General features: G+C 37.2%; 1 protein-coding gene across 1 annotated transcript in view; it reads left to right on the plus strand.

The window, feature by feature from the left end:
* Window positions 1-463: 463 nt before the first annotated feature.
* LOC139730611 (N-fatty-acyl-amino acid synthase/hydrolase PM20D1-like) overlaps window positions 464-13,573 on the plus strand; it is a 61,684-nt gene continuing 48,574 nt past the window's right edge. Inside the window, exons 1-3 of the mRNA XM_071641468.1 lie at window positions 464-599; window positions 7,619-7,936; window positions 11,679-11,911. Of these exons, the coding sequence (XP_071497569.1) occupies window positions 7,675-7,936; window positions 11,679-11,911 (495 nt within the window). The 5' untranslated portion in view covers window positions 464-599; window positions 7,619-7,674. The remainder of the gene's footprint in view (window positions 600-7,618; window positions 7,937-11,678; window positions 11,912-13,573) is intronic.

Raw genomic sequence — 13,573 nt, forward strand, 5'->3', positions numbered from 1 at the left:
AGAGAGAATTTTGCACATCTAGAGGAAAAGGTACTTGAGTATTAAAGAAGTATTTTCCCTCAAAAGAGGTGAAAATTGGAAAAAAATATCCAACCTTTCAAAAGTTTGAAAATGCTTGTCTTGCTCAAGCGACAAAGAGATCTTTCAAATGTTTTCTGTTCAGACATTCTCAGGGTGACATTTTATAGCAACAGACTAATACCCTTTTCAGTAACTCTGTAAAATTTTGAGTTTATGAATGGGTCGGGCCAAAGTGGCCCATGCTATGCTATTTTGATGGCCCTGACATATACTAGCACCAGGAGCGGACCAGGCTCGCGCCTGGCGCTGATTGAAGAGTTTATGAACGACAGCAGCGCGCCTGGCTAGAGCCAAAGGTCCTTGCGCGGTCAAAGGTCACAATTACCTGGCCATCCCTTACGACAGAGTGCGCGTTCAGTTACCATGGTACTAATCCCTTACGTGGCCAAATTTGTGAATGGGTCCTCATAAAAGTAGCGCGGCTCTGCTATAATTACTGAACGCAATTTTTACTGCCTAGCATGGGTAAATTAGCTCGGGCAAGGAGCTGGCCCAAAATGCATGAGTTACTGAAAGGGGTATGAAGTATTCGGCCCCAAGGTTTGTTGATTAAATTTAGACATGCTTTTAAAAGTAATATGTGTGTCTTTAAAATGTAGCACAGCAAGATATGAATTTATACATACATAGGGACCTACATGTACATACATACACAGTATACATACATTACAAACAATACTGTACAAATATGTACATATAGCTGCCTACCAGTGTACAGTATGCACTTAGTGAAAGCTGTCTTAGTACCAAGTACTCTGTCATGGAGGCAGAATGTAGAATAATAATAACATTCACACAGGTTACTGACCAAAAGTTCATCAGTAATTGCTACTCAAGGTTTCATCTAGCCTGCCATATATGATTATGTACAGGTATGGTCTGGTCTGGATAGACTCACTGGTCATATGATAATGATCTAAATTTAGCTTATACATTTCTTTGCTTTGAAGCTTCCCATGTGGCATGATCTCTGATATATAATTCAATTCTATTCAAGTATATTTGATTTCCATCAGTAAAAGAAAATATATAATACAAAGTGACACATTTGTCATCAATTGTTAAACAATTTGAAAAAGGACAAATCATTAAGTATAATACAAAATATATTTACTCATGATTATGTAACAAGATAAAGCACAATTTGCAACTGTAAAAAAAAAATGAATAAAGCAATAGAAAAGAGTGATCCACTGAGAAACACAGCTAGTAGGACGTGGATCACTATAATGTGATATGCTCCGCATGGGTTCTTTATGTCTTTCTCCTTTTCTCATTTCATTGAGTCCTCATGCATATTAAAAAAAATGGGAGATTTCAACTTGTGTGTATGTCAGGCCTGCACACTTTTATTGCAGCAAAAAATTCCACAAAACTTTCCACAAAATTGACTTTACATTCAGAATCAGAGCTACCTTTCCCATGACTGCCCTCCCAGTTAAAGGGATGGTACAGTATTGGTGGAGATGAGAATTGGGCTTTTATCTTTTTGCGAGATACCAAGAAAACACTTATGATATAGTACAGAGTATACCATTTTAAGAGGAATTCAAAGTTTATTTGATGAAAATCAGGTTTGGAATGACTGAAACATCCAAAAACAAAGTAAAACAAAGCGATCGTAATAAAGTGTGGGTCCCACGCTTATTAGAATCACTCTTTTTTGGATATCTCAACCATTTCAAAACCAGTTTTCATCAACGTTGAATTCCTCATAGAATTACATTCTCTTCCATATTTCATAAGAGGTTTCTCATTATCTCACCAAAAAATGTTAGAAACCTGAAATTAGGTCTCAACCAAAACTATACGATCCCTTTACAAGTTTCAGACTCACTCCCTCCAAGAAAGCGAAACCCTTTACAACTTTAACATCAGATCCTACAGACAAGGTCCATTGCCATGAAGTTGATCCCTACTGTCATTGACTATGTACCAGTGTGACCGGCGATAAACCTGGGATTATGCTTGAAGCGGCCTAAAATTACTGTAAAACGAGGAATGTTCGCGTGCATTTTGATTTTGTGAATTTCGCAAGCGCCAAGATTCGCGCAAATAAAATGCACGCAAAAGTTATTGTCTACACTGCATGCATTGCACACCAGTGGCAATTCGTGAAAATTTCATGCCACAAAAGAGGCCGTCGGCTCAAATTCGCAAAAATTTCATGCCGCGAATATATCATGTTCTACAGTATGCTAAATTGCCATGAAATTATGTCACATCAAGTCCACTGATTGTGGTTCCTCATCAGCTGACAAGCAAGGGTTAGGCCATTCATTTCAAAACAATGTGATCTCTGGCCTGTGCACATGAAAACTTCCATGGCCATGCACATATGCAAAAGAGCTCTTGATCCCTCTTAACGCATGTATATATACACAAGAACTATTTAATTCCTCTGGGAATACAACTTTTTTTTTTTTTTTTTTTTTTTTTTTTGTTCCATATCTTGACAAATCCAAGAAACAGTGCAATCCCCGTAGTCAACTTCACCAACAATCGCATTCCTACCAAATCAAAGAAATGGTACAAGCTGAGAGTCAACTTTACTAACATGATTTAAAGCTTCAATCTTAGTTTCCTATGGGCAATTTGCCCACTCTAAAATTCAGTTGACAACCTAACTCTACTGCTTCTTTTCCACAGAATTGTGATTTACTACACTAGAAAAACAGTACATCTCGATATAGTTTATGAAATTTATCTATGAACATCTTTTGCTATTTGTGATAAACACTCCTTGATTTCTGCTTTTGACCAAATTTTCACAAATATATTGTGCTTATAAAATTTTATTCCCCCTTTTCTAACTAACATATAACTGGTGTGGAATTCCCCTTTAATTCTTTAGTATGAAGTCAGAATGGCAAACCCTCTTTCCTTCAGATGTAGTTATTGTATTTTATCAACTCAACAAAGATGATAGAAAAGGGATCAAACTTTGCTGAATAATTGTAAAAAAGAATATATATTATTTTGTTATTTTTGTTCATTTCATTTATTTATTTTTTTTATTTACACTTTTTATATATCCCTTATGAGGAAGATGAATAAAGAAATTATGATATGGATTGTTCACCTGCTTTCTCTCTTTTTGAAATGAAAAAGAATATCATCCCTTTTCAGAATAAAACTTTGTGATTTATTGAGACCATGATACATGTTTTCATTGTGCTATTAAGTACAGTTCATTTTTGTTATAGAAATCAATATTTTGCAAGGTATTCATCATGCGAACATCAGTAGATGTGCCAAATTCACAATATGAAAACAATGATATGTACCACATACACAGTTGCATGCAATGTTGAAATAGATTATTGAGCTTTTTAGAGTTCTGACAGAATTTGGAAAAGTAATCAAGGTCTGGCAACAAAAAAAAAAAAACTACATCTTGGTAAAGCTCTATTCTGATGGGTGGGTGGCTGGAATCGGTAGCTAAAAGCCAGCAACAGGGTTTTCTCGCATGCGTAACAAGTGAAATCCTCTTGTACATGGTGTTACTATAGGGCTCACACGGGTAAATAATTCCCCATAGAGACGTGTGTTAAAATTCAAATTTCAAAAAATTCTGTAAAATAGCTGGGAGAAATGAGGTGTTTTATCTTCACTAACCTGAATAAGTGAGATATTACCTTTCATCCATCAGATTGCCAGGGTGGGTTGTTCTGCTCTAATTCTGTCCAGGGGTCCGCAAAGCCAGACTACGAGTTCTTGTCACTCAAAAAATCACCTATTTTCCGTACACGTACCCAATGAAATATAGTCCCCTCAAATTCCATCAGAAAAGCTTTCATCTTCCAACCAAAATGCAGTTTGTAGAGGAATTCATACTCAATATCTACAGCTATTCAGTTTTTAGCCAAACTACATCATTGATTTTTAATTATTTTTTTTCTTCATTTATTTTGGTATCTTTGGTACGAATTTGTGAAGGGGTCTGGGACAGTCCATTTTATTTACAGGTGTGAGCCCTATAGTGGAGGTCATATTTCTTATTTGACTTTTAAACATCATAAATGTGTTTTTTATGATATTTGCCCCTACATCATATGAGAAATTACACTTTCAACGATTATAAAGCTTCTCAAAGGGACTCTTTTAGAAAATCATGCCCTTTAGGGGTTTTTTTTAAATAAATCTTGCAGTTTTGATCAGTTCTTCATAAGATGAATACATAGATCCAGGCAGTTATCCTTGATTGTGGGTGTGTCATCATCACCTTATAGCCTACAAAGTACTTGATAAGACTTTGTTTTGTCAAACAGACTAACTTTATGTATTTTGAGCTGTTTCAGTGGTAGCCAAAACAAAGAAATACATTAAAATAACACAGTCATTCAAAGTTATGTGATACTGATGACTGACAGCTATGTACTAAGATCTAGTGACAAGAACATAATATTAAAAAAAGAAATAGTAGCAGGCAGAGTTGAGATGGGGGGGGGGGGAGTAGAGGAGAGAGGTAGAGAGAGGGGGGTAGGGAGGGGAAGGGGAGGGAGGAAGAGATCTGACACAATACAAGATACACAATACAAGATTAACACAGTCATTCAAAGTTGTGTGATACTGATGACTGCTATTTACTAAGATCTAGTACCACAAGAACATAATATTAAGAAAAGAAATTGTAGCAAGGAAGAGTGGGGGGGGGGGGGGGGAGTAGAGGAGAGAGGTAGAGGGAGGGGGGGTAGGGAGCAGAAGGGGGAGGGAGGAAGAGATCTGACACAATACAAGATACACAATACAAGAAGTCATTCAAAGTTGTGTGATACTGATGACTGCTATTTACTAAGATCTAGTACCACAAGAACATAATATTAAGAAAAGAAATTGTAGCAAGATAGAGTTGGGGGGGGGGGGGAGTAGAGGAGAGAGGTAGAGGGAGAGGGGGGGGGGGGGGGAGTAGGGAGGAGAAGGGGGAGGGAGGAAGAGAGATCTGACACAATACAAGATCAACATAGACCAGCAGAGCTGGTATGGGATGAATACTTCCCATAGACTTGCATGTATTGCGTGCATTCTCTATAGTGGCGGTCATATTTCTTATTTGACTTTCAAACATCATAAATGTGTTTTTTATGATATTTGCCCCTACATCATATGAGAAATTACACTTTCAACGATTATAAAGCTTCTCAAAGGGACACTTTTAGAAAATCATGCCCTTTAGGGTTTTTTTTTAAATAAATCTTGCAGTTTTGATCAGTTCTTCATAAGATGAATACATAGATCCAGGCAGTTATCCTTGATTGTGGGTGTGTCATCATCACCTTATAGCCTACAAAGTACTTGATAAGACGTTGTTTTGTCAAACAGACTAACTTTATGTATTTTGAGCTGTTTCAGTGGTAGCCAAAACAAAGAAATACATTAAAATAACAGTCATTCAAAGTTATGTGATACTGATGACTGACAGCTATGTACTAAGATCTAGTGACAAGAACATAATATTAAAAAAAGAAATAGTAGCAAGGCAGAGTTGAGGAGGGGGGGGGGGAGTAGAGGAGAGAGGTAGAGAGAGGGATGTAGGGAGGGGAAGGGGAGGGAGGAAGAGATCTGACACAATACAAGATACACAATACAAGATTAACACAGTCATTCAAAGTTGTGTGATACTGATGACTGCTATTTACTAAGATCTAGTACCACAAGAACATAATATTAAGAAAAGAAATTGTAGCAAGGAAGAGTGGGGGGGGGGGGGGAGTAGAAGAGAGAGGTAGAGGGAGGGGGGGGGGGTAGGGAGCAGAAGGGGGAGGGAGGAAGAGATCTGACACAATACAAGATACACAATACAAGAAGTCATTCAAAGTTGTGTGATACTGATGACTGCTATTTACTAAGATCTAGTACCACAAGAACATAATATTAAGAAAAGAAATTGTAGCAAGATAGAGTTGGGGGGGGGGGGGGAGTAGAGGAGAGAGGTAGAGGGAGGGGGGGGGGGGGAGTAGGGAGGAGAAGGGGGAGGGAGGAAGAGAGATCTGACACAATACAAGATCAACATAGACCAGCAGAGCTGGTATGGGATGAATACTTCCCATAGACTTGCATGTATTGCGTGCATTCTCTATAGGGCTCACACGGGTAAATAATTCCCCATAGAGACGTGTGTTAAAATTCAAATTTCAAAAAATTCTGTGAAATAGCTGGGAGAAATGAGGTGTTTTATCTTCACTAACCTGAATAAGTGAGATATTACCTTTCATCCATCAGATTTCCAGGGTGGGTTGTTCTGCTCTAATTCTGTCCAGGGGTCCGCAAAGCCAGACTACGAGTTCTTGTCACTCAAAAAATCACCTATTTTCCGTACACGTACCCAATGAAATATAGTCCCCTCAAATTCCATCAGAAAAGCTTTCATCTTCCAACCAAAATGCAGTTTGTAGAGGAATTCATACTCAATATCTACAGCTATTCAGTTTTTAGCCAAACTACATCATTGATTTTTAATCAATTTTTTTCTTCATTTATTTTGGTATCTTTGGTACGAATTTGTGAAGGGGTCTGGGACAGTCCATTTTATTTACAGGTGTGAGCCCTATATCATGTCTTCTTTAGTACTGTATGGTAAAGTCAGAACAATATTCCTTACTCTTCATGTGAAGTGTTTCAATTCTGGATACCCTTCTCCTTATCTGTAAAAATTGTCTTGTTAACTGGAGGATACCTTTGCATCATTCTGTATTTTTAACATATTACAGCTGTTCATATCTGTATACAGTATGTGTATTCCTGTATATCAGTATAGCTGTACAGCTTTATTTATCTGTAAATCTTTGTTTCTGTATCTTACAAATTACAGCTTTTTATCATTCAAAATAAATAATCCAAAGATTTCTCAAAGAATTGTGCCATCTACATGCACTTCAAAATCTTGTCAGTCATACATTTTAGACTTGGCATCTGTGTGTATAGTATGCCCATGATTTTTCTCATGGCTACTTCTGAAATACAGAGTAATTGGTGCTTATTTACATTGATGAAGGGCAATTTGTCATTAAGTTTCAATAAACAACTCGACACTAGAGGTCATTAATTTGAATGAGCTGTGTAAAGCTAGTGTACTATGTGGGTGCCTGTGGGATGAGTTACAAAGTGCAATGAACAAGATTGCAGTACACAAATGATGCTGAACAGTGGTGAAATATCCTGTAGGAAAATGTTTTCTAAGCACTGATCAGCATTACAACTAAAATTTGTGTGTTGCTCTCCCACTTTCAGCCTTCTCTAACTATTTCATTAAATGTTGCCAGGAACTTATGATTTTCAAATTTTACCACTAGTTAGACAGACATTCCCAAGCTAACCAACTGAAGAAAATGACATACTTCCTAGTAATATCTTAACAGATATATATAAGTTGGCATAAATAAGTAGCGCAATTATTAAGCGTGTTTACACCTTACAATAGTCCCATATTTATGATATATTGTACTACATGCGATACACAATGAAGTCTATATTGTGATAATGTTTGTATTTCCAAGTGACCTCGTGAAACATTCTTGTAATACATTTTTGTTCACAGATTTATAGATCTTGTCACTCATCCATCAAGACAGTGAGGTGAAGCTTTCAGGAATCATGGCTGTAATATGGCGGATCTGCAAACTCTTGGGACTTCTTGTCCTTACACTTGCTGCCATCTTTCTAATCAGAACAGTCACATTCCCATCAATGCAGCCCCAAGTGACGAAGTGCACCCCTCTAGACACGGACTTCATCCAAGCTGACTCTGGCCTGAAGAAGCGGTTTAAGGAAGCCATACGTTTTCAAACTGTTACATCTGGCATGAATCAAACAGACCTGAAAGAGATAACCAGGATGCATGAGTTTTTAGAAAGAAGCAAGTAGTCATAATGTGGTATACCAAGATGAATGCAGGGAAAAACAGTAGTGACAGGCTTATTTATCCTGGTCACCTATTTCCATTAGCTGATAAGTATGATGGTAGCATTCAGCCATTGTCATGAACTGATTATTAAAATATCTTGTTAGCTAGCATCCATGAACCTAGCTGTTAGGGTTTTCCACCTGACTGATATTGTCAAGAAAGTTGGAAAGTACTGCCATCCAATATTGCACCGTGACCACTGGTCTGTACTATTAGAGGTTAAAGAGAATAATGGGAAATATGTCATACAGAAGAAAAAAAGATAAACTGAAACCTGATGTGTATGACTTGTTCAGCTCTATGGGCTGTCAACCTGCAAATTAGCAATGTATTGGAGCATATGTAAAAAAGATATGAACACATTTATGTCCAGTTCCTCATTCTTTAAGTGCACATGTGCTCTATTACATTGTATGTTGTTTTAAGAATGATGACTCAGTACTGTGTTTTTCATAGCAATAACTATATTCCTGCTACTTGCTCTTGTGAAGTTTGAAGATGTCTCTTCTCATACTTTTATTAATCTTGAGGGATTTTTAATTGATGGAAAGCTGGTGTTACTTGCACTTTATTTGTAAAATGTTTTACTGATCAAGCAAAAATCTACACCATGCTCCAGAAAAGGAAATGCATTTCTGTGTTACCCAAGCCCCATTTGAATTGTGGAAATTAGGCTAATTTGTGCATATGAATTGTTGAAATGCTTCATATGAATCCAAAGAACAGATGAAAACATCTTGCAAGAAAATTACTAAATTGAGAAGCACTTTGTAGATTGAGTTGATTGCTGTACAGTGCACTCCTGTTACAACGAATACAGTTATAAAGAAATTTCGTTATAGCGAAGTAAAACTTCTGGTCCCAAAATTATTACCATTAATGTCTATAGTACAAAATTTGCATGGTTATGGCAAAATTTTCGTTATAACGAAGTCTTTTCCGAGAGCCACTGACAAAGAAAAACAAAAGAAATGTGCTCCGTTATAACGAAATGCAGATCGCTGTTGATAATATGTAGCAGAACAAGCATTTATGGCGTCTCTCCATGGGCGAACGCTTCACATCACTGTGTGTTCGCTCCGTTTGTCACGCACAGTTTCCGAGGGGAATTAGCGTTGTTGTAATACAATAATCTGAAATTAAATAACTATTCGTGTTATTGAGGTTCTGAGGTTCTTTATTACAAAACACACAGATTCTGATACACCTAAAATGTCCGTTAGTTTGGAAATGCAATAGGGTTTGTCATTACAAACATTTTGGCATTATTCCAAAGGTTCATTATCAATAAGGTTCATTAATCCGACAATGAATTGTGGTTCTTATTATGACAGTTCGTTAGTCCGAAAATGATAGAAATTCCAAACGTTCATTAATCGGAACATTTAAAAAAAGTTTCGTTAATCCAAAAGTGAAAAAAAGGTGAGTCCACTAACAAAACTTAGAAATTAGAAACCTTATAATCATCTTAAAACCAAACTTTAGAAATAACTAACCTTTTTCACTTTTTGATTAACAAACCTTTTTCAGAATAACGAACCTTATTTCATTATGCCTCCGCCACGAAGTGGTGCCGGAGGCATTATGTTTTCGGGTTGTCCGTCCGTCCGTCCTTCCGTCCGTCCGTCCGTCCTTCCGTCCGTCCGTAATGAATTTTGTGGACAAGGTAACTATCAAAACCTGTTGAGGTATCCTAATGAAACTTGGCATGTATGTGTATTAGGGGGTGAAGTTGTGCCTATCAACTTTTGGGTGCACATGCTCAAGGTCAAAGGTCAAAAGGTCAAGGTCAAATACATAAAATTTCACCATTTCCACCATATCTATTGAATGCCTGAAGATATTTTCTTGAAACTTAGTGTACACATGTATTACCCAATTAAGATTCTCTGGTGGAAGTTTGGGTCATGAGGTCAAAGGTCAAAGGTCAAAAGGTCAAGGTCAAATACATAAAATTTTACCATTTCCACCATATCTATTGAATGCCTGAAGATATTTTCTTGAAACTTAGTGTACACATGTATTACCCAATTAAGATTCTCTGGTGGAAGTTTGGGTCATGAGGTCAAAGGTCAAAGGTCAAAAGGTCAGGGTCAAATACATAAAATTTCATTATTTCTACCATATCTATTGAATACCTGAAGATATTTTCTTGAAACTTAGTGTATACATGTATTACCCAATTAAGATTCTCTGGTGAAAGTTTGGGTCATGAGGTCAAAGGTCAAAGGTCAAAAGGTCAAGTAAGAATATTAAAACTTCTTTTTTTTTCTCCGTACCTTGGAAAATTGTTCAAGGTATCTTTATAACACATGTACTGACTGGAAGTGATTATCTAGAGAATGTAGAGTTCATGGGGTCAAAGGTCAGGGGTCAAAGGTCAAGTGCAACACTGCAAAATTTTACTATTTCCTTCATATTTATGCAATGCCAGCAGGGTTATTATTTTTTTTTTTTTACACTTGGTGTATGCATGTGTAACCTAATAGAAATACTCTGGAAGTCTTTTTTTTCTTCTTTTTTTGCCTTAAAGGTCAAAAGGTCAAAGATCAAGTGAAAGTGCTGAACTAACTTTTTCCTCCATATCTCGGAAGTGGCTCAAGTTATCTTGAAACTTAGTACATATTATGTATGTTCTACCTGAAAGTGATTATCTTATGAATTTTAGGGTCAAGGGCCAGATGAAAATGGTAACAATTTACTATTCAATTCAGAAATTGCACTTTTTCTCCACACCTGTACCTTGAAAATTACTCAATGCCTAAATGTATGAATGGGTCAAAGTCAAGTTAAAGTCCTTAAATCCCTAGATACATGCTCTCCTATTCATCCAATTAAACCTAGGTCAAGGAAGGTGAACATTCAACACATTTGTGACAAACTTGTCATTTCAATATTTTGCCAATTTTGTGAAAATGTAATCACACATTGTCCACATGTACTATCTAGACCTATTGGGAAAATCATGCATTATGGCGGAGGCATACCAGTCGCCAGAGCGACATTTCTAGTTTTCAGATTAAAAAACCTTTGGAACAACGAACCTTCGGATTAGAGAACCTTTCTCAGTTTTTGATTTACAAACCTCCGAATGACGAACCTCATTTCATTTTCCGATCAATGAACCTTCGGAATAGTGAACCTTTCTCAGTTTTTGATTTACAAATTTTCGGAATGACGAACCTCATTTCATTTTCCGATCAACGAACCTTCGGAATAACGCATCATCGGAAGAGCAAAGCTTCAGGTGAACAAACCTTCAGAATCCTGGGAATGGCGAAACTTCGGAATAAGGAGCCTTCGGAGTAACGAACTTTGAAATGAACCTTTGGAATAGCGAACTGTAGCTGAATCCTAAACCATCATTTTCTATACATGTGTGACAATACAAACAACTTTATGCTCTCTTTTAAACGTAATATTTAAACGAAATTAAAAAGGTACCATCCCATTTCACATAGCTTTTGCAATGTATGGTGTGTATTCATCAAACAGAATGTGATATACCCAGTGGCTTCCTTGTTTTCGTTATATATTGTATTTGTTCGGTTATAATGAAATTTCGTTACAACGAAAGAAAATTGTCGGTCCTGAGCATTTCGTTATAACGAGAGTGCACTGTATTTGTTCCAGGCAGCAACGTTTTTGTGACATAACATGTGATTGGACCTTCTCTCCCAATCCTTGGCTTCAGGTTTTCCTTTGATTCACTCCTCACCACTCATCACCAAAGAGGTTATTGGAGGACACAGCCTTCTGTACATGGTCAAAGGTAGTGAGCCAGGGCTGGCTCCCTACATGCTTGCAGCTCACCTGGATGTAGTTCCAGTTAGCAACCAAAACTGGGATCATCCCCCATTTGAAGGAAAGGAGATTGATGGCTACATCTATGGGAGAGGTACCATTGATGATAAGCACTGTGTCATGGTAAGATCAAAATAGAGGCCTGAATTGCACATACAAGTGTCAAGAGCAATTGAAAATGTCTCACCAGACAATGATGAGCAGATCATTTTCTTTTTAGTTATACCTCTGCCAAGAAGTGTCGCTGGAGGCATTATGTATCCGGGATGTCCATCTGTTTGTCTGTCTGTCCATCTGTCTGTTATCAGTGTCCTTGTTGACATAACTTAAGAATCATTCATGGTATCCAAATGCAACTTGGCACATATGTATGTATGAGTGGACAAAGCTGTGCCTATCGACTTTTAGGCACACATGATCAAGGCCAAAGGTTACTTCCCCTCATCTCTGCAATACCTGAATGTGTTTTCATGAACTTAATATACACATGGATGTAATACCAAGTAAAGATTCTCATGATGTACAAAATATACATTAATCTTGCTCATCTTTTGGCACAGGACTATAATATCAAGCAGGTTACCCAGTCGATGAGAGCCATCCAACCACATTCCTATCAGATATCATACTCAAGAACTGAATCGCATCGTCAGTTGTTCTTTCTGAGAATAAGGAGCTAGAATTCCCTGTCCTCGGAAATTGTTGTAGCACCATCTGAGGGAGCCTTTTGTAATTGACTGACGGTTCATGATAATAGTGGCTAGTCTTTCTTCTTCATTCTATCTAATGTACATCTATGTGCAAGCTTGTAAATATCTGTAAATAAACTGTATTATGATGTACTGTAAAACGAGGAATGTTCGCGTGCATTTTAATTTCGCAAAGTTCGCGAGCGGCAGCATTTGCGAAATTAAAATGCACGCGAAAGTTTTTGCCTCACACGGTATGCATTGGATACCAGTGGCAAGTCGCGAAAATTTCATGCTAAGAGAAAAGCCGTCGCATCCAATTCGTGAATTACCAATTTTCATGCCGCGAGTATATATATCATGTTTTACGGTACAAATAACATTCAAATGGATGTGAATTACGGCAAACACACACTGTCTGCAAGAATCTTCAGCGTATTGAAGGAGGCAGACCTAACTAGAAGAAGAAGAAGTGGCGGGTCATGGGGTCAAGGTAAAATGAAAATGCTTAAATTTCACTTTTTTATGACATATCTTGGGGTAACTTCGTTATACATAGTACACATACATGTAATGCCCAACATTGATTCTCTTTGGATGTTTTGGGTCAAGAGATCAAAGGTCACCTTCATTGCCAAAATTGCACAGGAAATGACTGCCTCTATGTAGTTACTGTTTTAATTAGACTTTGTGTGTGTATGCATACATTACAACACAATGATTATGTAGGGAAAGTTTTAGGGCATGTTGTCAAAGGTCAAGTGAAAGTGCCAAAATTTTACCTGCATTTTGCCATATTTTGAAAGTGGCTCTAAATATTGTTATAATGATAACTGGTTTATAATGAACCTGTTCCTCCCACAATTCAGTGCTCCCAGATGAGATTAATTCCTTTTTGCCCATTGAAAAAGAATAAACAGGTTGGTACTCCACATGTGCTAAAATAGTTTGTACATAAAATTGTGAAATTTCAAGTTTTTCATTCAAACGCATTTATGCCCGAGGCTCAAATCCTCTTATATCTATCTGATCACTATTCTGAAGTTATTCATCCAGGAATAACATCATGTTTCAGACTTCAATGGCAGAAACATTG

The sequence above is a fragment of the Diadema antillarum genome, unplaced genomic scaffold (assembly GCF_040938485.1).
Source record: "Diadema antillarum isolate AM-2024a unplaced genomic scaffold, OU_Dant_1.0 seq00000322_RagTag, whole genome shotgun sequence".
Lineage (NCBI taxonomy): Eukaryota > Metazoa > Echinodermata > Echinoidea > Diadematoida > Diadematidae > Diadema > Diadema antillarum.